This window comes from Glycine max, chromosome 5 (assembly GCF_000004515.6).
Source record: "Glycine max cultivar Williams 82 chromosome 5, Glycine_max_v4.0, whole genome shotgun sequence".
NCBI classification, from domain to species: Eukaryota; Viridiplantae; Streptophyta; class Magnoliopsida; order Fabales; family Fabaceae; genus Glycine; species Glycine max.
Genome location: NC_038241.2, coordinates 31,164,921 through 31,190,828, shown reverse-complemented (window position 1 = coordinate 31,190,828; position 25,908 = coordinate 31,164,921). Strand labels below are relative to the sequence as shown.

The following is a 25,908-nucleotide window of genomic DNA, read 5'->3' as shown; positions in this document are numbered from 1 at the left end:
CTTGGGTACTGAAGTGTTTCAAACACTTCATGTCTCTCCTTGTCATACCATATATCCTGACCATGGTTTTAAATATCGGTCCATAATCCGGCCGTGGCGTCAAGGTATTTTGACTCACCATAAACTCATCACGGATCGTAATTACAATTATATTAGCTGCATTTTTTCATAATTATTTGCAATGTAAAGATTTTTTTGGCTCACCATAAAGACAACCGCAACTTAAAACCGTGACCATGACATAAGATGCCACAATAGAAGCTGCACCAAATGGTCAATCCGGGACTCTGGCGAGTCTTCTGCATGTGTATGTGTGCATTGCATGCAGTATGCAACCCTGATGTTGTCCAATGTATATGCCCTAGTACTGAGACACTAATTGAGTATTGACATATTATATATAGAGATCCCAAGACCTGATTCAGATTAATTACTCTACATAGTGACATGGTACGTCACAGGTTTCAGTTTTAATATATTATGATTATGGTAAAAATATTTTGCACAAGAGAGCTGTCCAAGGTAATAAGGTATATTATGGAAAATATATATGCTTCACAAGAAAACTGTCACGTTTCCAATGGTTTTTGCATATAGTAAATTAGACTGCAGGTATAACATGTCACGCGCATGAGGAGCTGGATGTATTAAATAGCATTGATTCAGATTCAGTCCATATAATAGCAGAGCACGTGATAGAGTAAACCTGTTATACATATTTCTGGGATGGTTGTACGTATTATTTCCCTTCACTTTTGGGATTTCTTGAGCTTGATAAAGAAATCATTGTTTCTTCAATGAGGAAAAAAGGAAAATCAGAAATTAAATGGCATGAAACTGGCACCCCCATCTTGGAGAAAAGTTGTGTAGATTGGTTAATTATAAAATCATATAATTATAATTTCAAAGTATTCTTTTTGTGGAGTATTAAAATTTATCTATATAGCTACTTAACATAAAATAATGATATGTCGGTGTATACATTTTCATAACTTGTACAAATTAGTTTGAATGAGATTTTCACTCTGCCCTAACCTTAAAATTGGGCTTTTACTAAACTAAAGTAAAATGCTTAATTTGTATTATAGCACTTGCACAGTTCTACGGAATATAAATGAATTGAAGGTAATATTTAGCCCATGTTATTTTTTTTCTATTTTAACAAGTCACATAAACATAATTTTAAAAAAAAATAAATATTATAAATAAAAGTGGCTTTTTTAATAAACAAAAATACAAAAAAAAGCTTATAAAAACTACTTAATTAAGAGTACTGGCGAGTTGCACAAGAAAATCGATTGTCATCCACACACACAAAAAATCAATATTCATGATGAAGAAATACCACTTGTGCGTGCACTTCATTGGCCCTAGCTAGCATATTGTGTACAAAATTTTGGTCCAAACAAAGGAAGAGCACAACTTTGTTTGACATGAGAAAGAGAAAGAACAAAGAACAAATGGCTTCTTTTGAAGAGAGCATCATAAAGAAAGAGATAAGAGGACGGGGGATACAGTGTACGAAAACTGAGAAATACTGGAAAAAAGCAATAATGAAAAAAGTAGAATAGAAAGGAGAGCAAAAACGACCAAGACATTGACTCACATGCACAGCACTGACAAATGAATTTGAGAAACAGTCAAACCACAAAGCAAAATCAAGCTGCATGCATGTATCATGATGAGGATGTCTTTTGAATAATATGAATTAGTTAAAAATAATAGTAGTGGTTACCATATCATTTAGTAATTAATTAATTATAAATAAATAAATACAAATATCATTGTTTTAGACAAATTTAAAGAGATAAACTGCTAAGGTTATGGAACTATAAAGATTGAATGAACTGAAGACCATGAGAGAAAACAGCATCAAGAAGAGATATGCCTGGACCTGGTAATAGGCAGATTCGTTGAGAAAAACTCTGGCCATATACAATTTTTAAAAGTTGAGTTGTTGCACTGAAAATCATTACATTTGGGTTGCCACTAACATGCATCTGCATTCAAAAAAATAATATAAAGCTGCAAAACTAAACCGAAATTTGTATTTTACTGTCCTAGGGGAAAGTACATTGAGGGACCGAAACTATGTATATTTGTTTATGCTAACTTAAGAGCTAACTTAAGAGTTAAGACACAGAAGTTACAAACACAAATACAGATTGTATAGTTTTTTCTTACGGTATTTTTTTTATTTTTTGTGAAATTATATTCCAGTATTTGACTTAAAAACACTGTTTTTTTTACTATGCAGTTTAGTGGTAGACAAAACTAACTTCAGAGCGTGTACTGTTAGTGTTCTTTCTCTTTCTCAGTTTCTCTTATAAGTTTTCTCATTTTCTTATCTCACCCTTACTTTCATTAACCCAATTTTTAAAAAACTTAGATTGAATTTATAAAATATATATATGCGCATAATTTTAATTCTTATTCAGGGATTGATATAGGCATAATTTTTCAAATAGTGAAAGAAATTATTTGAAAGTACTATCAACAACTTTCAGCATAGTTAGTTTCTTAATTAAGTGTGTTTACAGGTTCTTTGATTCATCGTCTGTTGCACATATGAAAAAGATTTTGTTATAAGAAATATATTTTATTTTGATGATCTCTCCTCTTTAAAAAAGTAGTCTCATAACTTCTTGTTCTCATTATGGGATACCTTATTTTTTTTAAAAAAGTAATTACCATAACATGATAATTGAAAATAAATATACATACAAAGAATGACACAAGTGACTATTAATTTAGATCGTTTAAATATATAATTACAAAGTTCAATTACTTTGTTATCTCACATTACTCTATTTTTTCATTTGCATGCTTGATTTTTTTTATCTGTTTATTTATTTAATTTAAAAATAATCTTATAGAAATATTTAAATAATTTAAAATTATTCTGGATCAAATCTAGAGTAATCATATCCCGAGAACTCAGATATTTAGCATGATGTATTGATCAGCGGAGATCCACAATATCGATAACTTGTCAGTTGAGGTCATGTGTGAAACATGCAACCACTAAGATATAGTCCGACTTAAAATCATTCAGTGAATTGAATCCAAGTCATTTCTCATTAACTTTGTATATATTACCAACTTAACTATATTTATTGAGTATTAATAAGTAGATTTAACAAATAGGCTTTCATCACAGTTTTGAAATAAAAACCTATACAGATTCGGCTTAAAGAATTAGAGAGTATGCGAATCAATTGGTAGAAATTGTTTTATTTTAGACTTAATTGTACAAAGTATTTTCTTATTTTCTCATTTCACTAAATTAGTGTTCTTATTTTTTAATTTAATATCAGAAGTTTTCTTATTTTTCAAAATTTATTATTTAAGTCTCCAAAAAAAAAATTAAACTGTCACGTGAATATAATTGATCGTTTAAGAGATATTTATGTATTTAGAAAATATTATCATCGATAATTAAAGTGATTAATTATTTACTTTATTTCTAATTTTTCCTCATTAGTAATTAGGTAACTAACAATTATTAAAATTAGCAACACAAATCCAAACTGAGATGAGATGCTTGAGATGATTAGTCTTCTTCTTGTTGGTGTTCATGAAGTTTTTGGGCTTCCAATTGAGTAGGAGTCGTCATCACTTGGTGGTTGAATGAGGGGAGGCGTGGAAGCTTTGTGCCTTTGTGTGTGAGAGCATCAGAATACTCATAGGGATATGGAATGCCACGGGAAGGCTTGGGAAGGTTGGCGCGACCAAGTGTGGGAACAAAACCGCAATGAAGGAAGGGTTGGGAAGGGGATGTGAGAAGGAAGAAGGATTGGGAATGATGGATGAGTTTGGAAATTACTGCAAAATAAGTTAACAGTCAATGTTTAATTTTTTTTATATTGATATAGATAATAAACTTTAAAAAATAAGAAAATTTTGATAATAAATTAAAAAAAATAAAAAAACCGATTTAGTAAAATAAAAAAAAAACAAGAGAATTTTTTTACAATTAAGCTTTTATTTTATTTATATTTAAATTTGAGTATATAACTATTTAGAGAGAAAACTTTACTCTCAAATATTTCCTTTGTTATTTTTTAATTGTTGGATTCATGGAAAAAAATTTATTCATGTTTATCTCTTGTTTGTAAAATTCAAAATCACATTAATTATTATTTTTTATCAATTATATTTTACATGTTTTTTATTTTTAATTAATTTACACATACATTTTATTGTAAAGTAAAAAATAAAATAAAATAAACTAAAAAACTCCGTAACAATTTTAGAATAAAAAAACTTATGATATTTATTGATTTCCACACAATAACATTAAAAAATAGATAAAAAGAAAGGAAACTAGTATAATATTATTGGATTTAGTGGAGAGAAAAAGGGCTAGCAGTATATTGCAGAAAGAAAGCAAAGAGTGAGTATTGGGGTACACCTGTCTCTGTCTGACCATAGTCACCAAAGGGCTAACCTTGAGGACACCTGTGACCTGAACACTACCCTTCAGTATAAGGGCATCTACTACCTTGTTAGCCTTAGCCCCTCACTTCTTCTCTCTCTCTCTCTCTGTTATGTTACTACCCTAACAATTTTAACAAATAAAGAACCAAATTTTCACTCTTTTCTGCACTGCCAGTGATGGGAGATGGGTGCGCGGTTGAGAGCACCACGGGGATTTCCAATTCCAATAACAACAACAATAAGAAGAAGAACAAGAAGAAGAAGAGCAGGGGTGGGAGCAAGAAGAAGATGACCCACGAGCAAGTTTTGGCCTTTAAGTTAGTGAGCGAGTGGGTTTTCTTGGATCACCCTTCTGCTTCGTCTTCGTCTTCTTCTTCTTGTGTTGTCGATGATTTTGGTGTTCAGAAGCCTCTGGGGAGAGGCGGGGAGAAGCTCCTCTTTGAATTGCATTCTCACTCCAAATTCAGTGATGGCTTCTTCTCCCCTTCTAAAGTTGTTGAGAGAGCCCACCTCAACGGCGTAAGTTTCAATGTTCTCTCTTCAATCATTTTGTTAAAGTTGGTGTTTTTTATGCTTAGCCTTATCGGAAAGTACTATCTTTTTCTAGCAGCTAGTTACCTTTCTATTCGCCAGAAACAAAACAAAATACTATCAGAATTTATTTACTCAGCAGAATAAGTGAGTTTGTTATTAACAGATGAGAAATAGGTTGTGCCCTCTTAATTTCATTGTCTTTTGTTTTAACTTCTCATTTTGGTATTATCCGCAAATCAAAGAATCAGAGTCAGACAATGGATCAGTGTTTATTTCTCTATTTGGGATTTTCTAGAAATATGTGCATTTTCAACCAAGATGTTTGCTAATATCCCTGTGACTATTTAATGAGAGATGGTATGGTTGATAGAAAGTCAACTGAAATTTAAGGTTAATTTCAATGTTTATTATTCAATAATTCTAAATTGCTGTTACCCATGATGGTACAAGAGGATTGCCTAAGGCATCAACTGCTGTGCATAGGGTTTCCTTTTTTAGTGATAGGCTCCTTTTTTAATTAATGTTATTTGCTCATAACAGGTGAAAGTTCTTGCTCTGACAGATCATGACACTATGTCAGGCATTCCTGAAGCTGTAGAATCAGCTCGTAAATATGGCATCAAGATAATCCCAGGTGTTGAAATTAGTACCATGTTTTCTCCAAGGTGATTTTTTAATTTTTAAATGTTACATACTTGATGCTTGTTAAATGAATTGACACTTGTATTACTGTGTTGCTTTTCTCTATTGAGAGATGGAAAGCAGGAAAATTTATAAACTATAATTGTCAAAATCAATTAATATTTAATATCCCTTCTCTACATGCAACTAATGTATGCAAATCCACTGGCAGAGGAGACTCTGAAGTAAAGGAACCAGTTCACATTTTAGCATATTACAGCAGTATTGGACCATCAAGGTTTGAGGAGCTGGATAAGTTTCTATCAAATATAAGGGATGGACGTTTTCTTCGTGCGCAGAACATTGTCTTAAAACTGAACAAGCTCAAATTGCCTCTTAAATGGGAGCACGTTTGCAGGATTGCTGGCAAGGGGGTTGCCCCTGGGAGGCTTCATGTCGCCCGTGCCATGGTTGAGGCAGGTTATGTAGAAAATCTCAGACAAGCCTTTGCTCGGTATCTTTTTGACGGTGGACCGGCTTATGCCACGTAATATTGCATTGCTTGCTCTTGTTGGTTGTAACTATTTTGTGTAGTTAGGGAAAATTGTTAAGGATGTGGCAATTGTGTTTCAGGGGAAGTGAGCCTCTGGCAGAGGAAGCAATAAAAATGATTTGTCATACTGGGGGTGTGGCTGTTCTGGCTCATCCATGGGCATTGAAAAATCCAATTCCCATTATTAGAGGGTTAAAAGAAGCTGGTCTTCATGGGATGGAGGTCTACAAAAGTGATGGAAGGCTGGCAGGTAAATGCTCAGTAGAAAAGTTTCTCACTTGTTTAATCATTAAAATGATGTTATTGAGCAGTTTAGGATTACGAGTCTCTTTGTGAAACCTAACCTTGTACCTTTGTCTGAAGTTGAATCATAATTTATTCTGATTTATTCCAAAACAGAGACCATGAATTGTTCTAATTTTATTGCATGGCTTTCCTCTGCCTCCTTCCACTTACCCTATTCAACTGTTTGATAACCTATTATAAAGTCGAGTCCACTGTGGAAGAGAAAAATCGCCTCAGCACTGTCAACTTGGGTATCAGCACATTAAGTTGTTTCTAATTGTAGATGTTGACTAGCAGCAGATAAACTGACGGTGGAGTAGTGCTAGTAACTCATGCTCTAACACACTTCTATCAATTAACTTTTTTTGGAAACTACAAAATCATGAATGAGAGTTCATTTGAATAAGGACTAGGACCCATATAAATTTGTGATTTCCAATAAAGTTCAGTCAATAATCAAAAGTGTCTTTAAAAGAGTATATTAGAGAAAGTGTGCTAGCATTTCCCACAGAAGGTTATCCATATCTAGTCATAAAATTAACGGTATGCACAATGAAAGCATCCATGTACTGTTGAATCTTACCAACTGCATTTTATCAGGTTACAATTGTGTGATGAGAAATTATATCATGAAGTATAAACAGAAACAAATTCTTATTAAATTCTTGTATGTTAATTTTTGCTTTTGATGTGCAGCATATAGTGACTTGGCTGATGCCTATGGGCTTTTAAAGATTGGAGGATCAGATTATCACGGGAGAGGAGGGCACAATGAATCTGAGCTGGGAAGTGTGAACCTTCCAGTACTAGTGTTGCATGACTTCCTTATGGTAGCTCGGCCTATCTGGTGCAATGCCATCAGGGAGATATTAGAGTGTTATGCTGAGGAGCCTTCTGATTCAAACCTAGCAACAATTACAAGGTTTGGGAGAACCCGGATTTTTAAGGGAGGCTCACCCTTGAGTTTTGGACAGGACTTGATTGATCATTGTTTACCCCTCTGGTTGTCTAGCCAGGAGATGGAAAATGCAGGGTTTGAAGCTATCAAGTTGAAGCTTTCCAATGTTTCAGATAGTCACGAAGGAATTCAGGTTCTCATAGAGACTAAATAGAAGTTGTGCATGCCACCTTTATCATTCCCAGTATTGTTGGCAGCCAAATCTTAATATTAAATTTGTTATTCAAGTTCAAATGTCTGTTGATTCTTTTGAAAATTTTCTATGATCATTGAGCAAACGTTTCTCATATTATTGTTTTATCTTCTACCGCTGATGTTATTTTCTTTTTTCTCTTTTTCTTAATGCAAATTTGTCAGAAAAGATTGTATCTACAAGAGTTGAAACAGGAGGGATTCCCTCTTCAATGCTTGATAATTTCGGATGCCATTCTTATTCTGAATAGTTTTTGTAATCTTCTAAAGAATTGGAGGGCCACAAGAGAAGTTACTTTGAATCAAATATGAAAGAAAAACTTAACGAGGTTTTAACGTTCAAAGTACTTTAAAATTGTACGAATAATTTGTGTAATCTTCTAAAGAATCTGAGGGCCACAAGAGAACTCTGAATCAATACTCTAAAAGAAAAACTAAATGAAGTTTCACCTTCAAAATTTACGGAGTTCTATCTTGAATTATACGCAAGTATTTTTTAGAAGGTAACATGTTTGTGTTTATACAGCTCCTCTTGGTAGTGGTAGAGAGAAATTTAGTGTGTTTGAATTGCCGGACAGAGGTTGGAGATGCATGTTCTTTGTTACTTCTGTGGTGGAGGTGTTTTGTACTTAGCTATCACTTTCACCGGCAAAGCAAACACGTTCTTAGTTTGTGCTAGCTAGAAGATTCGACAGATTGCATCTCCAATCAAATATTACAGTTCTTATAGTCTTCAAATCCCAATCAAATATAGTGGTGGAGGAATCTGCTCCATTTACCATTAAGCTACTCAAGCATCAAAATAAAGGAGCTTTGTAAGGGAATTGAAAAACGAGTGGGAAATTTTTTAAAGGTTCTAGTTGGGTTGCTGTGAAAAACATGATGTTTTCAATAATGATCTTGATTATGCTCAGATAAGGACACCTTGGTGTAATTGGATGACAATTAGTGGAACGAATATTATTACAAGTACTGGGTTGCAAATGTTGAAGAATAAAAAGAGTTTTTTAGTCCCACATCGAAGACAAAACAAGTTGTTAAACATGAAACTTTCCTATATAATGCTGAGCTGGAAGCAAACGATTAATCTGTTCTCTTGGGCAATGACGCAGCTAGGGAGATTGGCCAGGCATTTGAGAGTTTGCTGGTTGAAATCTATTTCCTTTGGGGTAAAGTCCTTAGTTTAAGTTTTAATTATTTTCTTAATCTACTCAACAGCCACATTTTATTGTTTTTATTAAAATTTTGGTGTTAATGCAATAAATTATTGTAATTGTTGTTTGAATCTCTTTTTTGTTTTGATATTATTGTTTGAATCTACTCATTCTTTTAGTTTGGTTTAGATTCAAATAAAAAGAGGTGACAAACTGGATCTAATTATTTTGATTAAATTGCTTTTTTTAAAAAGCATTTTTCTCTTAAACCAGATTAAATCAATCTCATAGACAACCCTAATTTCAAGGATGTTAACAAAGTTTGTAGAGCATGACAGAAGCTTTAATTATCTATGTTAAAAACTTAAACTATAATCAATGTTTGGATAAAAAGCGTTAAGTTTCCTTAAACTTCCCTTTTTTACAAATAGACATCCTGAATTTTAACTTTGTCTCAATTAATCTTTAACTTTACTTTTGCAAATAAACACCATGAATTTTAAATTTATTATGATTGATATTTAAGCTTTAACTTTTTGTGAATACACACCTTAAACTTTAATTGCATTTCAATTGATCTTTAAAACTTATCTTTTTACTAATATTTATTATTTCAAGTTATTTATCTTAAAATGTTAATCATTCATTTTTTTTTTGTTACAACTCATTTTTTCTATATTTAAATATAACCAAGAAAATAAATTTAGAAGATATATGAAAAAAGGAAAATAATAACATTAATAAAAAAATGTTTTTATTTGATTTTTTAATTCTAAATTTTATTATGTTTTAATGTTTGAAAAAGTGATTTATAAAAAAATTTAACAGTTGAAATTAAATAAATTAATAAAAATTGGATTTTTTTTGTTAGTAACTTAACTCCCATTTATTATAAGATATTGTTAATGAAAGGAGTCAATTTTAACAATTAATTGAACTGAAATTAGGTCCCTATTTGCAAAAAAAAGGTAAAATTTAATTGAAACGAAATTAAAGTGCATGGTGTCTATTTACAAATGAGATAAAGTTAGGGATCAATTGAGACAAAATTAAATATTAAGATGTTTATTTGTAAAAAAGGATAAAGTTTAAGGTACGTAAATATTTTTTCCTTAATATTTAGCTATATTTTTGTTTAGTTTAAAATTTTACTGTTGTGTTCCTTCAAAAAAAAAAAAACTGTTGTATAATTGATTATCAATTTAAAATCAACATTGCTACTTAACATGGATAATGCGAAATCTTTTTGTATAAAATTTTTGCCATTTCTCATTAATGTATAGATTTAATTACATATTTAATCCCTTTAGTTTGACCAGTGTAAAATTTTGGCCTCCCAAAATTTTGTTAAACTAATTAATTTCTTCTATTTTTAAAATTAAGTAAAGTTGACCCTATCACCTATTTCCTTCTACCTAAAGCGCTCAAGTTATTATTTCTATTCAAGTATTTAGGAATTTACAATGAATTTACGGTATGGTATAATTTTAATAAAGTTTGATTAAAAACAATTATAGCATATAAAATTAAGATTTAAAGGAAAATTGAGTTTTCTTTTTATTTCAAGTAAAATATGATGTTTTAATTGGTGAATTTAGAACTCGATATTTTAAACGATTTATTCAATTTAATTTGTAAATATTTTTAAATAATAAATTAGAATGCGTTTTAACTGTTTAAGATATAAAAAAATATATATGGATGGGATTTGTCTAATTTTTTTATAAAAAAAAAATAGAAGAACTTAAATCAGCACAATACAAAATTAACGTAACAAAATATGCATAATCCAAAACTAAATGGACCATAAGCACAGTGGGTTAAACGAAAAATACTGAAACATTTCTCATCATATCAAACAAAATTGTTGCCCTTGAATTGTGAACATTAACTAAGCATATAGGAAACGTGACAAAATATTTAAATCCTAACTTAGCAGCTTCAAATTCTTCAAGTTCAATGAAAACATTGGCTAGATTACAGCACGGGGAACAGCAACACAAGAACTGTATGTTATGCATAATCAACCATGTCATGTATTATGCAGCAAAAATATCTAAAAAGTTCCCAACAACTCTTTGCATTCCTCATCTTCATCCATATATTAAAAACCCACCAAAGTAGCAACTTAATAGAAATTGCTACACATTAAAGGAAAAATCATGATCCAAAAAATACACTTCATGCATCAACCGAACCTACGGCTCTGCTTACCCTTGGCATTATGTGCATATGCTACCACATTATAAACGATACTCAATGCACCAGCCAACCAAATACGTCAAATCAATTAGGATATTAGAGCACTCATGCAGAATTTGACCACATCATGTAAATTTTCCAAGCTCCATCTTCCTCTTGATTGTTCTCTGACCATAATATATCGATGAATCTATTATTCCCGCAACAGTAAATACACCTACACAAAAAGATTGAAATTCAATTTTAATTAGCAGCGTGAGCCAAAAACTTAGAGCTTAATTTTGATAGGCTGTGCAGTGTAAAGTTTTTTATACTGTCAATTAATTAGAGATCACTTTAGATATAACTTTTAAAGTTAACTATTACTAAAGAACGTAATTTTCAATTATATGGCAATCTATGATTGAATAATAGTGTAAAAAACATTTATAATGCCATATATTCCCGTTAAATTCTTTCATTTAACTCTATTCATGTAATCATTTGATAAGAAATTAATTTATCACCCTTATCTTTTCTAGGCCTGGAGTGGATAGAGAGAACAAGGAATTACCTCCAATAATTGCACAAATATTGGTCAGGAAATGTAAAAATGGAATATGTTCCTCTTTAAAGTTGACCTGCAGCATAAAACATATCAATTTATTTAAGAGATCCAATCATAAAAATGCACGACAATATGCATCAACAGGTTCTTATATATATATATCCTCCACGTAATAAAAAGATAATAGATACATGTTGCTACTGAATCAGGATCAGGATGCACTATATTTTGGGGAAAATTTCAAATGGAAGAATATTGAAATACCAACATCAATCATAGGGACCACAGCTGTAACATGCAAAAGCATTATTTCAATTTTCTCTATTTTTGTGCTTAGCAGCTGCCTCAATAACATGATTGAGATCATTGTCATAAGTTGCCACTGTTAATGGTGCCATATGGTTACCAAACATTTATAGTCACGTGACAGAAGTCTCCATACTTTGAGGGTAGGAACTCATTTGAATTTCTTGCCACATAGCACATTTGAGTCAATAACTCCACCTCATCCAGAATTTTAGGATTAGTCGCAGCCTGCTCTCCAAATCACTAGCTAAATACAAAATTTTGCATTTTCTTACTATTTGATTACACTTACACCCTTGGGGTATTTTCAAGTTGTTTTACATAATGAGAAGATTTTGGAAAAATTATCTTTGATTTCTAGAAGCCAGAACTTTCAAATTTTGAATTTATACTAATGTAGTTTTCAGAGATCAAGTATTACTCCAAAGTTAAACTGGCTTAAGTTTTGATGTTCAAGTATTGATTTGGAATTTGATTACGTTAAATCTCAGGATTTACTTTGTTCATCAATGGAGATGGTCAAGGCCTAATACTTCAAAACTCCTTGGTGACAATAATACTTGCGGAAATAAATAAATTTCAAGGTGGGTGAAGGGGATTAATATATCATATTACTGGCTGCATATAATCGTGTCCTTGATTGACTTTTCATTTCATGTCCTTTTGAATCTATAATAACAATTTTTAAATAGAGAAGAGCATCAGAAGTGCAAAACAGGCCCCAATAAATTCACAGGATGGATGAGAGCATCTGAAATGCAAGAGTTCACGAGTGGAAAAATGAAATAGGGATGCAGAAAATTAACCATTCATCTACAGTGTGCATAAAATTCAGCACTCAACCCCAATTCCCCAAATGTGCCCCATTCACTATATGAGGAAATGTTTAAAATATCTTAATAGGAAAGACTAAGACTATTATGCATGCCGGGCTGTATCAAACTAAAGTGGGAAAACACAAATGTTGAGTGCAGTCAACGGAAGAAGAAGAAACATCAACATTTTATACAATTTGCTAGTAAAATTAGGCAATTTTACCTTGATTGGAGATATGTCATAAAAGAAGAAAACTCCAGGAACTGCAACACCCAGCTCTGAACTCTTGAAATGCTCAGTCACAGAATACTGTGCAATAACATTTATTATGCTACATAAGCACTATCAAATGAAACATGACACGACAGTATGTTCATGATATCAACCATACCTGATTTGAATGGATAACACGGCCTCTAATGTCTGTGTATATTGTAGGGACCACCTGCAATGTGTACACAGAGGCCCAAACAAGTGTCAACTCGGTGCATAATTGCATGCACAATATTCAAATAGTTAGAAGAAAGCTAAAAACAACATTGGATGCAATATGTTGAAGCAAATATTCAAGATGTTTTTGCTGGTTCTCTCAGCTTTGGCAGGACAAACACTAGAATATACTAGAGTTTGTAGAAATGAATGCAGTATACTGTATACTAACCATATGAAAAAATAAAAGAGAAGGAAAAAAAAAACAAATGCAATATCATGTTATAAGCAGTGCACCTACAAGGGAGAAAAGGGTAATAACATAATAGAAATCCATAATAGCATTAAAACATCAAAATTGAATGCAGTATATTCAACCCACCCACACCCCCTTTTTCCCCCAAAAAAAAGTAAAGAAAAGAAATGAATGCAATATCATCATGAAAACTTGATATGTTAATGTTTCCATAAAAGTAATAGTACAGCCAAAATAGTGAGATAAAAATTAAATAAATTAGTTGGATTTAACATCAATTAGTTAAAAAACTTGACACGCAAACAAAATCTCTAATTAGGAATATGTCCCTGATAGTACCAACTACCAACCTTTATGAAATACTGGTACATGCCATGAGCAGGTCCTTGCACCCACTTTACCCTGCAAAGTATTGGAAGGAGAAGAAAATGAGGAGACTTCAAATGGTTGAGGGTGGAAAAATTTAGTCACAGCATTTTTTAAAGGCTATTTTTAGAAAACCAATAATGTATTTTGCACACACTGTATTTTGCATTTACTATACAAACCTACTCTATTGAAAACCAATATAAAACTTGGAGATTAGAACTTCAAATTGTTGCTAAGCATAACTGGAAGCTAATGGATGTTGGCACTAAAAAATCTTTCTTACCCTTGTTTCAGCCCTATATGTTGAGAGAATGTGAAGAACACATTCATTTGCAGTAGCTGAGTTAAAGGTTCATCTTGGCATCCAGACATTTGCATGCTTCCTTGTTCTCAACAAATAGGATTGAATAAGGGTAACAAATGGGAATTGATCGTACTTTATCTAATGAAGTTACGCCTTATTCATCAAATCTGTTACAATCTGTTTGGTTATGATTTTTGAAGGTCTCAAATGGCTATTTGGGAGAATGAGAAAACATTTGCTTTTCATTTTAGTGCTTTGCAACAGAAGGAAACATGCTTTGTGGTGAAAATAATTTAAACCTTGTTATAGTCTTTTTACTTATATAATAGAAATTTGATTAAGTTTTACTTTTATGATAGAGGGTGAAGTAAATTACTTTAGAATTTCAATCAATGGCATTAGATTCAAATTTAAAAATCCCAGTATGTGAAAACACCTATGCCACATGCCATCCTTGTCACCAGAAAATAAAGGCATCTGCTGGAGAAGAAAATTACCCGTCAAGAGGATTTACCAATCCAGGGAAATGGTGACCAAAACTTAATTTGTTGATCCGATGGCTAATCTGCATCATACACCATATTTTTTTAAATCAACATGAGGATATGAGATTACAAGCAAAAGGAAAGCATCAGAAATTTATCAAAGTTTTCAGAATATATACACAATTCAGGCAATGAATAATAAAAAATCAGTTCAGTCTTACATTATAATGATTATCCTGTAGAGCAAGCAGATCAGCCAGAAATATAGCAGACTGAAGAAAGCTTTTCCCAGTTGCAAAATGAAAATTTCCTGCTACTTTATTAACTTCAAGAGATCCTTGAAGATTGCATCCTTCACCTTCTTCATCCTTTACCCTTTGCACATAACCCTCTCTTTGACACTGAAAGAAAAACCAAAGCGTCAGAATGCAATATTTCTCTGACAAAATTCCCACTACAAATTCAAACATCAGGGCAAAGTACACAAGTCCAATATAATTAACACACATGTCAGATTTCATTCAGCCAAAAACTCAAAGGTACGGTGGAGCCTTTTCAATTCTAATTGTGTTGTTAGCCTCCTCATTGCATTCTTAAGCTCTTATAAATCATAATAAATATGCTTCAGCAACAAAATAAATAAAATGTGTACAGCTACGGCCTCATAAGTGTGGCATTTGAATCCACAGAAAATTCCAGTGTTTATTGTGTAATACAAAGAGTATGAAGCCAACCTGATCAATCAAATCCATATTTGTCATTGCCCAGCCCTTTTTCCTATATGCTTCACGCACTTCTTCACAAGAATTACAACAGTGTTCATCTGACTGCATGAGAACAAGCGATAGAGAAAGCATAGACATATAAGAAATAAAGAAACGATTGGAGTATAAGTTGCACTGACATGAAAGTGTACAAATACACAGTAAAATATACAATTTAGCAGCATATTGGACTACTCATATGAAAGCAGTAATGATAATAATTAAATTTAACTTCAGCATAATAATAGCTACTCATAAACTTCAGTCAACCATAGATTCTGTGATCATTCAAGAACAAATGCTGCTGTGTTAGTCAAGCCACAAAAATTTTATCCAGCATCCCAACCATGTATCTCCATGTACATTTGCACCAGCCTAACTTTGTCTATAATATACATTGAACAAATCAGTGTTATTAGGATTTATCATTGTTATTAACATTGTTACTGAAATGTAACAGTGAAGATAATTTTGGTGTTTAAGAATAAGCACACAGAAATAGAGTATCTTTCTATTTTTTCAACTTAACAAACATGAGAACATTGATGTGATTAGACATGAGGCATAGAACAGAAATTGAATACACCAAGGCAAAACTGTCACCAATGGGAAAACTACAGAAAACTCATAATATAAAGACGAAGATCGCAGAACATGTTTTCCAAGCAATTTTCACAAGAAAAGCCAGACAGTGTTTCAATAGCAATATCCTTTCACCAAGTCTCCAGTATCCATCCTTTGTCTTTGGTTCATAATTAACCCCCACAAATGTGTAGTTGTTTTACATCCAATGTAGTTAAAGGTGGCAAAAAGTGTGCCTTAATGGCACTTTTCCATCAGAGCAGAGGCAATCCAGGTGAGCATCTTACTTATAAAGCTCAATCCATAAGAGTCCTTAGGTTTTTGTATAAAGAACAGTGGCATACAGGTCAATCACCTCTTTAAAAAACGAAGTGCATAAAACAACACATGAAAGGAGGCAAACACCACTCACCTCCATATCATATCTTTTTATTTGATAATGTTGCCCCACTGAAAAGATATTATATTTGTTGTCTTCACTTGTTGAAGTCAGATCAGAATGAAAATATAAAAATCTTCTCATTTAATACTATTCTCTTAAGTTCTTCTTTATTCTGCTTTTGATGCTCTCTTTTTTTCATTCATTTGCAGAGTGAACTAACAAGCAATATGTTTTCTTTTCCAAGTACAAAACACACATGCACTGAGTTATGTTTCACGTCCATAATAGAGTAAAACACTATTTTTTTTAAGCAAGACAGTTAAATCTTTATGGTTGTTTACGTCTTTCTTTAATGAGGCCTGGTCCTTATGGCACAAGGCATTAAAAACTTAGAGCCTTAAGGACACTCTTCACCTTTGATTACCATGTTTAGATCCCAAAAGTTGTTCTCATAGTTAAATCTCACCAAATTCTGTCACCACAACCCTTGATACCTAATTTCTCCTTTTTCTTTAAAGCCTTAAATCCTTCAGAACAATTTTTTTAAAAAAAGATATATTCTATAAAACATCAAAGCCTTAAAGTCTTGTCAGTCCACATTGACACCCAATACATGTTATGGTAGTTATAAAATCATAAGAAAACTGGATCAAATTTAAGTGTAGTAAATGGTCAAAGGTACCTCTTCTGCACCAAAACATGAACCACAATACTTTTCATCATGTCCAAGTCTGCCACCATGTTTCTGTAAGGGTCTCTCAATCTGCATTAAGAAAGATATACAGGAAATGAAAAAGTAAATTCATTATTATTGACCTTTGTCTTCCAAATATGACAAAATATAAAAAATTAGTAGAAACATGATGAAGAATAGAAAAATGAATTTCAACTCCTTTAAAGAAACAAGGGGTATGAGATAACTAGCACCATTATAACTAAAGTTTACCCATCAGATTGATAGGTATCGACAACAGTTGCCTTCAAATTATGGCAATCGTTATTGGTAATGAAGGGACCAAGATCCAAAAAACAAATTCTCATCAAGGCAAACGCATCAGGGGATCAAATGCCCTATGCAGTCTTTGCAAATGTAGACACCTCAATATTGTGTATAATCTTTTAAGTACCACAGATCAAATAAAAGAACTAAAACTAGACTAGAGAACCTTCTACTTCCTTTAACCATCAAGAAGCAAGAACAACATTATTGACTTGGGAGAACAAATATGATGCTGGAAAAGCAATCTACAAGAGAAAAAAAATAATCAGAGAGATTCAGCAATACAATGCCAAACCCAAGCAATAAGAGTCTCTTTTCAAACAGTTTGAGCAGTGAATAACCAGTTACGACCATCTAGCCTAAAGGTTCTTTTTGCGAGTAGAAGCCCAAGATCTTCACAGAAAAGTCTGTAAGAGCTTCATTGTTATGCAACAATAATCTATCATCCCTATTTTCATTCCTGTCTTAAGTAATAAAGCTTATAGTTATGCTAAAATTCTTTCACATTAAATATCTGAACATAACAAAGCTGATAGCTAACACGAAGTATCTAACTGGCCAAAACCTCCATTCTAATATCTTCTATTTCATGTTTCACCAACTACTAGTCATCCTTATAGATATAAGAAACCCAAACATAAGACCTTTCATTTCCAAGCAGCTTAGTGCAATATTTACGCATAGCTAGCATGGTTCTCTAATACTACAAAAGTATGAATGTGTTTCAGGGTAGCATTTCTATTAACAATAGTTCCTCTTAATTTGTATTAAAATACAGCATCAACAAAATTTTCAATAAGGTAGCCTTATCTAACTGCATGGGGCCTGCTACATGTATGACGCCTTTTGGATCGACCAAGAACCAAATTTTCAATAAAACCATTTAGAATACGGTATTTTTTTATGGTTTCTTCTAATTTCTAAAGTTTTCTTCAGTCTTCTTTTGCACCTTTTAGCTGGACTATCTTCCATCTGATTAACTTTTCTCACATTACCAAACTACAACCACCTTCAGTGAGTTTTAGTCATCTCCTCAATAGGTGCTACCCCAACCTTCTCCCCCAATACATTTGTTCCTCCTTTCTTGTATATCCACTCATTTACCTCAACATTCTGATCTGATCTACACTTTTCTTTAAAGCTCCCACTAATACTTTACTACCTAATATTCACTACTACTATAGTGAATTATAAATTTGTACATTTGAAGAACAACTCAGCAAGAAGCTGCACTTTCTGAACATAGATATTGAGTTGAAAACACACAAGACGTATGACGCAACCTTTAAAAGTATCATAAATATTCTAAAGGCAATTTAACAACAAAATAGATAAAACTCTACAGTAATCACAAAACAAGCCACCATTATGCAGTAAAAAAGCGCCTGAGAATTTCAGCTAACCTTTGGTGCACCAATTCCATCCTTCCTCTCTTCTATCACATTACCATTAGCATCAATTCTTTTCTTCACTATATTATGTCGCTGCAAATAAAAAACAGTGTAGTGTAAACAATAATTAATAATTAACAAGAATGCTATGAACATGAGACTTTGGGAATGATAGATAATAAGACAGAATGCAATGAATAAAGAAGTATAAATATGCAGTTAGAACTACAGGAACTGATAATTAATTGATAAAAAGCTAATTTAAGAAGAACATACTATGTCAAGATGCTGCTCGCCACTAATATCCATTGCATCTAAGCTGAGTATTGAACATCGAACAGCAGGAAAAGTGACATCAAACTGTATTTTCAAGGGGGGAAAAAGAATCAAAATTTTACTCTGAAAAAGTAGAGTCTATATTAAGACTAACACTGGCAAACCTACAGGATATATGAAGGTACAAAGCCAATCAAACCCTTGCATAATCATTTGAATTTTTTTTTAGAAAAAATGGAATAATGGTTTTTATACAAATTTATATCAACAACATATAACCAAACTAATAAATTAAATAACAAAATAATATTGTACAATCCATGAATCGTAACATGGTCCATAGATTGGACTTGGAATATGAAGAGCTAAATAAAACTATATAAGTTACACTGTAAATATAACAATAATTACATTGATGTGCAAGGTATCTCCCCTTGAAGTATCCACCAAAAGCTTACTCTCCGTAACTGTGTAGAGGTATAAACCTACAATCAAAGGTAACAGATAATATTATTGAAGTTTAATGGGAAAGGCAAGGTAATAATTCAGACAAAAGACAGCCTCAGCTAAGTGCTCACTATGTTTTATTGAATATAACTCCCACGTTTTTTTTTAAAAGATTGGTATATGCCTTTTATTCCTAAAACTAGCAGAACTTAAATCTCCACAACCAGAGCAATGACCGCATCATATGATTATTGCAGAAAAATAAGCTTTAGGGGATACAAGTGTAGCAATAGAATTAGACTTTCACTAATTGAGTATGATCCTAAGTGGATAAATTTGTCCATAAGCACTTATAGGAGAAGAAAAATAAGAATGTCAAACGAATTGAGCTCCTCGCATAATCGAAAATCAACTTATGCACTTAGCTTTTATAGAAGCTCTTTTCATTTAACTTCTCCAAAAGCTAAGGTGCATAAGTTCATTTTAGCTTATGGATAAGCTAAATGCATTTTACCTTCTGATTTTCTTCTCCTATAAGGGATTATGGAGAAGTTTGTCCAAACAGAGTCTACTCAAGTCATATTATCAGAAAAAAATTGTAAGATGAATCAATGCACCCAACAGAACGCCCAAACAAACCCATCTTAATGAAAATCCCTAATCAATTTTTTTCCCATCAATTACATGATTGAAACAATGGATCTAAGCCCTTATTGCCTTGGAACTCTCAAGTCTCAACCATCAACTTATTGTAAACATGATAATGCCTAGAAGAGAAAGAGGGTTAAAAAAGCTCTCGCTCCACCCAAAAAATAAATCTTTCATTTCCTAAGTTCCCTCACCTCTCAATAAAAATACATTTCAAATTCAGCTCAATGCAACAAATTTGCCAAGCACAGGATACATAAATTGGCACAATCTTCTCAACACCCCAAAAATAAAAATCCAAAAAATTCAAATCCCCCCTTTTAAATTTCCCACCTTTCCCAACCAAGCAACAAAAAAAAAATTCGAAGTTCCAACAATCCAACATATATATAAAAAAAAAATTAAAAAAAGGAAAAGAAGAAGACGGGGGCCATACTTAGCTCGGAAAAGAAGAGAAAGAGCATGACGGCGGCGGAAACGACGGTGACAACGCCGCCGGCGAGCGTGCGGTTGTAAAAATCTTCATTGACTTTTGGGTAAGCGTCCAAATTGCGGAGCTTGTTGAAGACTTTATCCATCACGGGCGGTCGCCGAAGCCTTTGGGAGAATATGAAGCGGTGAACGGCGTTCCGTCGTCGACGGTGGCCGGAGAATGGCGCGTGGGGGAAGGAATGGGTTGGTTGAAGAATGAAGAAAGACCCAAACAAACACGGGATCATATGAATGACCCCTTCTTCAAGGTCAAATCAGTCCAACATGCCGTCTAGCCCCTTTTTCCTTCTTTTTTTTTTTCTAAAATATTTTCGAGTGATTGGTTATTTTCAACATTTTAATTTTGGAAATGGATTTTCGAAGTTAAATTTAACGGATATGGCTTATCTCAAAGAGGATATAAAAAAACTTTTTGAAATTGATGATTATGTTCAATAACTGTAAATAGCATATTAACTGGTTTTTTTCTGGTTTCTTAAAATATGTTTGCTTGATTGGTGAAAAACGAATCTTTAGAAATTGGTTGGTGTTAAAGGTGGAAATTTCTCCAAAGTATACACAAATATTGTGATTATATATATTTTGAATTAATTATTGTAAAATTCAATGAAGATATTATATGATAATTTATTAGTCGATCTAATTTAATTGAAACCCAAAAAAATATTCTAAAAATAAAAAATAAAATAATAAGGATCTATAACAAATTTTCACTTTCCCATGCCCATGAGTGTGTTCTGTGTATTCAAATTCCTGGACGCTATTTTCTAATCAAAAGTTATATTTTCATCCAATGTTTTTATTCTTTTATTTCACACCGGAGGAATCGACCAAAACACGAATCCATCATTCACACATTTTCGTAGGCTTGTTTTTTGGAACCAATTATTATGGTTAAAAATTATTTTACAAACCAACAAATATCAATTAATGTGCGCATATTTGTAACTTAATTAGTGATGTAAAAAAAATGTAAATAAGTAAATACATTACAACATCCAACACCTAAATAAACCTAGTAAATCAGTAGTATGTTGCAGCAAATTCAATTTTCAATCTTTTCTTTATTCTAGATAAGATCCTACCTTTCCAATCAATATATCTGACTTTGCCAACCTTCCACAATATTTACTTAAGAAAGTGTTTCAATTTTGATAGAATTTTTTCAATTACATTCACTAAATTCTTACATTATATGTGATACAACTAAAATGTATTATTTTGTAAATTTAATGGAGCAAAATAAAATCTTTTAAAAATTTAAAATAATAAAATAAAATCATTTAAAATAATATCATTTTAATTAATATGTCACATCATTATTATAATTTGCATTAAAAAATATATCATATTTTTTATTAACATATTAAACATTTTAGCCAAAATAGATCAACACGAAATCCTTGGAAAGTATAAATAAATTAAAATAAAAATTTTAAAATTTAATAGATCAACAGAGAAAAAAATATAAAAGTCTAAAAATAACATTTATCATTATTTTTTAGGTTAAATTAATTTTTTAATCTTCTAATTTATTTTTTAAATTCAATTTGATCTTTTAATTTTTTTTCAATTTAATCTTTAAATTTTGAAATTCATTCAATTTAATATTATAATTTAAATTATAAGAAATTATACGTTGTGGCGATTTAAAATTAACTTAAATAATTTTAAATTGTCACAAAATATATATTTTTATAAAAACAAATCAATTTTAAAAATGAGACGATGAAATTAAATAAAAAAATTAAAAAATAACATTGAATCAGTTTTAAAATTAAAAAAAAAAATCAAATTAAACCTATATAATAAAATAGAGGACTTGAAAGAGAAATTTAACTTTTATTTTTATCCGAAGATATAAATTCAAACATAGTATTTTTTAGCCATTTCCACATATTATTATCGACCCTGCAATCTTACTAGAAAGTAAATAAAATGAACGAGTGCCAAATCCGAGAGCCATGTCCGTGGTTGATATGTTGAATTGAGAAGTTAGTAGGGTTCCTTCATTCGACTCAAACACACAATGAGTTTGTCTCTCATTCAAGGCTATTCTTCCGCCGAAGACGAAGACCAACCCCAACCCCACGATTCCGACCTCGAAGATTCCGACGATGAAGCCGCCGCCGCCGCAAACCACCCTTCTCTGGGCGACAGATCCATCTTCGACCACGTTCCGAATCCTCCTTCTGCCTCGGGTCTTCCTTCTGCATTCGACGCTTTCTCCGAAGTAACTAACTTCCATTCCCTCCCCTTTGGGATTCTCGAATTTTCCCCTCCGTTGTTGAATCTATTTCTATGTTGCCCTGATGGAGATTGCAGAACCGCCACAATTTCTGAACAACAGTGTGGAAGAGTATAACAACAACCCTTCTTCGAGAGACGCTGATGAGCAACAAGGGAAGCATACCAATAGGAGGCGCCGCAAGGACAAGAAGGATTTACCTACAGGTATTCATTATTGCATCATTCTTAATTAAAAAAAAGAAATAAAAAGCCCCTCTAATATTGAAAAAGATTTAAAGTGGAGGAAATATAATTTGTAATTTTTAGACTAAGGTATATCTAAGCTAAGCTGTGGCCTCTTGGTGTAAAAGGGTATGCTAGATTTGGAGGGTAGGTGTAGGTGTTATGTAAGCAAAGCAAGAATTCACTTTGATTTTGAAATAGCGTTTAGTCTCAATTTTTCCTTTGTCAACGTTACATACAGTCTGCTATTCATGGGGTGCTGGCACTTGGCATTGATTTTTGGTAAGCTTTTCTTTGCATACTTAGAGTTAGACCTGTTATAGTGTACAACTAGAAAGAGTATTCAGTGAAATTGGTGTGGCTATTTACACTTGAATTGCAAATATTTTCCTGATTTGTCATGTTATTTTGTTACTCATGTAAGTTTAGTTGCTAGGCCTGATTTTGGGGTGGATTAAAATTATGAGGGGTGTCCATTCTATGAATCCAGGTTAATGGGTTATTATGGTCATGTGAATGGTGGATTTGGCTTCCTGGTGTACAATTGCTACTGAGGAAAATTGTTTATCATGTGTATTTAATCTAACATTGTTGACTTGGCAAAGGAATTGATCACTCCAGAAGTCACACAACCACCAGTCAGTGCAGTAAAATATATAGGATAGGTTAATGATTATCAGAATATCAAGCTTAAATGATATAAATACGACTTTCTATTGTGTGCCCGTGGGCACAGTGTGAAAGCCTTGTGTATACCTATTAGATGCTTTAAATTACTTACAAATCGTACATTGAATGATTGGTGTATTGTCTATACATAAGTAGTTAAGTACTTTGTATTTTCAACTTCTTATCATGTGCTGACCCCCCTGTAAAAAATTGAGTGTTGAGCCTTCCACCATTAACTGAGAGTTGAGACTTCTGACAATATATAAAATTAAAACAAGTGCCAAGTAATTTGATTCACTAAGGAATTAAAAGAAAACTAAATAAATAGACTGCATGACTGCCTATCAAGTTTAAATGGCTGTTTCCCTTTCAAAATGCTTCTGGGTGTTGTTGCTTTAGTTGCCATATCTTAAAATACACTTTTACCAGGAAAAAACAACTAATGGGCAGTTAAAATAAATCTTTCTTAGGGATTGTTATATTGCTATGATGTGTTAATTCAGTTGGTAGTTTGTTAAAATAAAGTGAAGAAACCTCTCTTAATTTTTTTTCTTTTTGCAGGTTTAATCTTGTTATATGAGTATAGATTTACATTCCCATTCATTTGGAAAGTACAATATTTATGATACATTTCATATAGGTGCGGTCGTAGAGGCAAAACCTCAACTGGTTGGGATTCATGAGCGAGTAAGAAGTGACATCAATGGTAGCCAAGCACCAACATCAGCTGCCTCAGGCACATCAGAAGGAGGCAAGTGGGCGCCAACTGCAACAAATCCTAATGCTGAAGATGCTGCAGAGCTTTTAAGGTATTCATTATTCCTTAATAACTAGTGCTGTATGTAGTCTGTAGATAAAGCTCCCTTGTGAATTCACAGTATGTGTTGGAAATAATACCAATAATAATAGTTTGACACACTTAGGAAATTGTATGTTGATGAAGTGCATGATAAAATCTATTAAGTGTTCATGGGTGGTATTAGTGTCTAATGAGTTGCACTTGATTAATTTTTAGTCTAGCAAATAGTCTCCAGTAAGGGTGTCAAGAGTCTATATATATGGATGATATGCTGAACCTATGTATGGCATTTCCTCGAATTATAAAGCATTCTCATTTCCTAAATCTATCTAAGATATTCCGTTCTATCTTCCTCTAAATTCAACTGGTGTATCTTGGTAAAAAAAATGTTTATGATGTGAGCTTTTGAATAGATAACAAGGAAGTTCCACTTGCACTTGCAGTAACCTGAGAATAAGTTACAGACTTAGTGCGTGTTTGGATTGCCATTTCGGCAACTCCAACCTCTGTTTGCAGAAGCATGCTCTTTGTTACTTCTGCAGTGGAGGTGTATCGAGCTTTGTGCTGCCACAGTTCCGACGGCAATGCAAACACGCTCTTATAGTTCTATTCTATCTCATGCATGGATAGAATTTTTTTGTTGTTGCTGCTAATAGTCTGAGTACTTCACTTTCTCTGTAGAATGTGCTTGCAGTGTGGGATTCCCAAAACATACTCTAGTGCACGTGGAATGGTCTGCCCTGTATGTGGTGATCGCCCTCCAAAGGATGATACCAGCACAGAATCCAAGAAGAAAGGATCAACTGTCAAAGATAAGGAAAAATCTAAAAGGATGAAGGGTCAATCATCCCATGCAACCTGGAAAAGTGAAACAGAGATGCATCTAAGGCAACAGTTTGATTAGCATTATGTGTTTCCTTGTAGGTTACCAGTTACCTGGTAGAATGTGTTTGTGTTTAGGACAATGCTGTTAAATTAACAAACTTCATTGTTATCAATGCCAACAGAAGTACAAGTTGCTACATCTGACTCTAAAATTATGGTATCATTAGTAGCTGAAGTTAGATTTTTGTTCGTTAAGAGAGAAATCTCTTGGCTCTCTTGAATCTAAACATAACTACCAAATGTCACTATTGTTTTCATGTGTTGTAATCATACAAGAATTGTTCCTTCAGAAATGTAAATTTTAGGGCATGTTTTCATAATTAAAAAAAACTTAAAAAACATTTTTATTAGTTTTTGAGATATTTTAGGGCATGTTTTTATTACTTTCAAAATCTATTTCAATTTTTTAGTTATTTTAAATTATAATTTTTTTGAATGTTTTAATTTAAAAAAAAAAAAAAACAGACCGACGGTCTTATTCTTTGTGTAAAAAAAAAGACCAAAATTATGAAGTTTGTTTGGTGAGTGCATCATTGCATGTTTGGACATGTCACACAAGAAGAATTTACCATTTAAGTGTATGTTTAGTTTAATTTCTTTTAAAAAAATTAATTGAATATTTTATCAGTCTTATGAGATTCAAAACATAT

At 32.4% G+C, this 25,908-nt stretch overlaps 3 protein-coding genes across 3 annotated transcripts; 2 read left to right on the top strand and 1 right to left on the bottom strand.

The window, feature by feature from the left end:
* Positions 1 to 4,366: 4,366 nt before the first annotated feature.
* LOC100808268 (3',5'-nucleoside bisphosphate phosphatase) lies at positions 4,367 to 8,843 on the top strand. Its single transcript, XM_003524697.5, has 5 exons — positions 4,367 to 4,959; positions 5,515 to 5,639; positions 5,828 to 6,142; positions 6,229 to 6,398; positions 7,130 to 8,843. The coding sequence occupies exons 1-5, from the start codon at positions 4,618 to 4,620 to the stop codon at positions 7,543 to 7,545; spliced, it is 1,368 nt and encodes a 455-aa protein (XP_003524745.1). The 5' UTR covers positions 4,367 to 4,617; the 3' UTR covers positions 7,546 to 8,843.
* A 1,849-nt stretch (positions 8,844 to 10,692) lies between these two features.
* On the bottom strand, positions 10,693 to 20,719 carry LOC100807734 (endoplasmic reticulum-Golgi intermediate compartment protein 3). The gene is made up of 13 exons (XM_003524696.5): positions 20,378 to 20,719; positions 19,258 to 19,331; positions 18,847 to 18,930; positions 18,583 to 18,663; positions 16,862 to 16,942; positions 15,186 to 15,278; positions 14,673 to 14,852; positions 14,464 to 14,531; positions 13,644 to 13,695; positions 13,000 to 13,053; positions 12,831 to 12,917; positions 11,493 to 11,559; positions 10,693 to 11,156 (listed from the first exon to the last, which is right to left on the bottom strand). The coding sequence occupies exons 1-13, from the start codon at positions 20,658 to 20,660 to the stop codon at positions 11,065 to 11,067; spliced, it is 1,296 nt and encodes a 431-aa protein (XP_003524744.1). The 5' UTR covers positions 20,661 to 20,719; the 3' UTR covers positions 10,693 to 11,064.
* Positions 20,720 to 22,327: 1,608 nt separating this feature from the next.
* Positions 22,328 to 25,397, top strand: LOC100807207 (uncharacterized). The gene is made up of 4 exons (XM_003524695.5): positions 22,328 to 22,666; positions 22,752 to 22,887; positions 24,215 to 24,383; positions 25,055 to 25,397. The coding sequence occupies exons 1-4, from the start codon at positions 22,463 to 22,465 to the stop codon at positions 25,275 to 25,277; spliced, it is 732 nt and encodes a 243-aa protein (XP_003524743.1). The 5' UTR covers positions 22,328 to 22,462; the 3' UTR covers positions 25,278 to 25,397.
* The last annotated feature ends 511 nt before the right edge of the window (positions 25,398 to 25,908 follow it).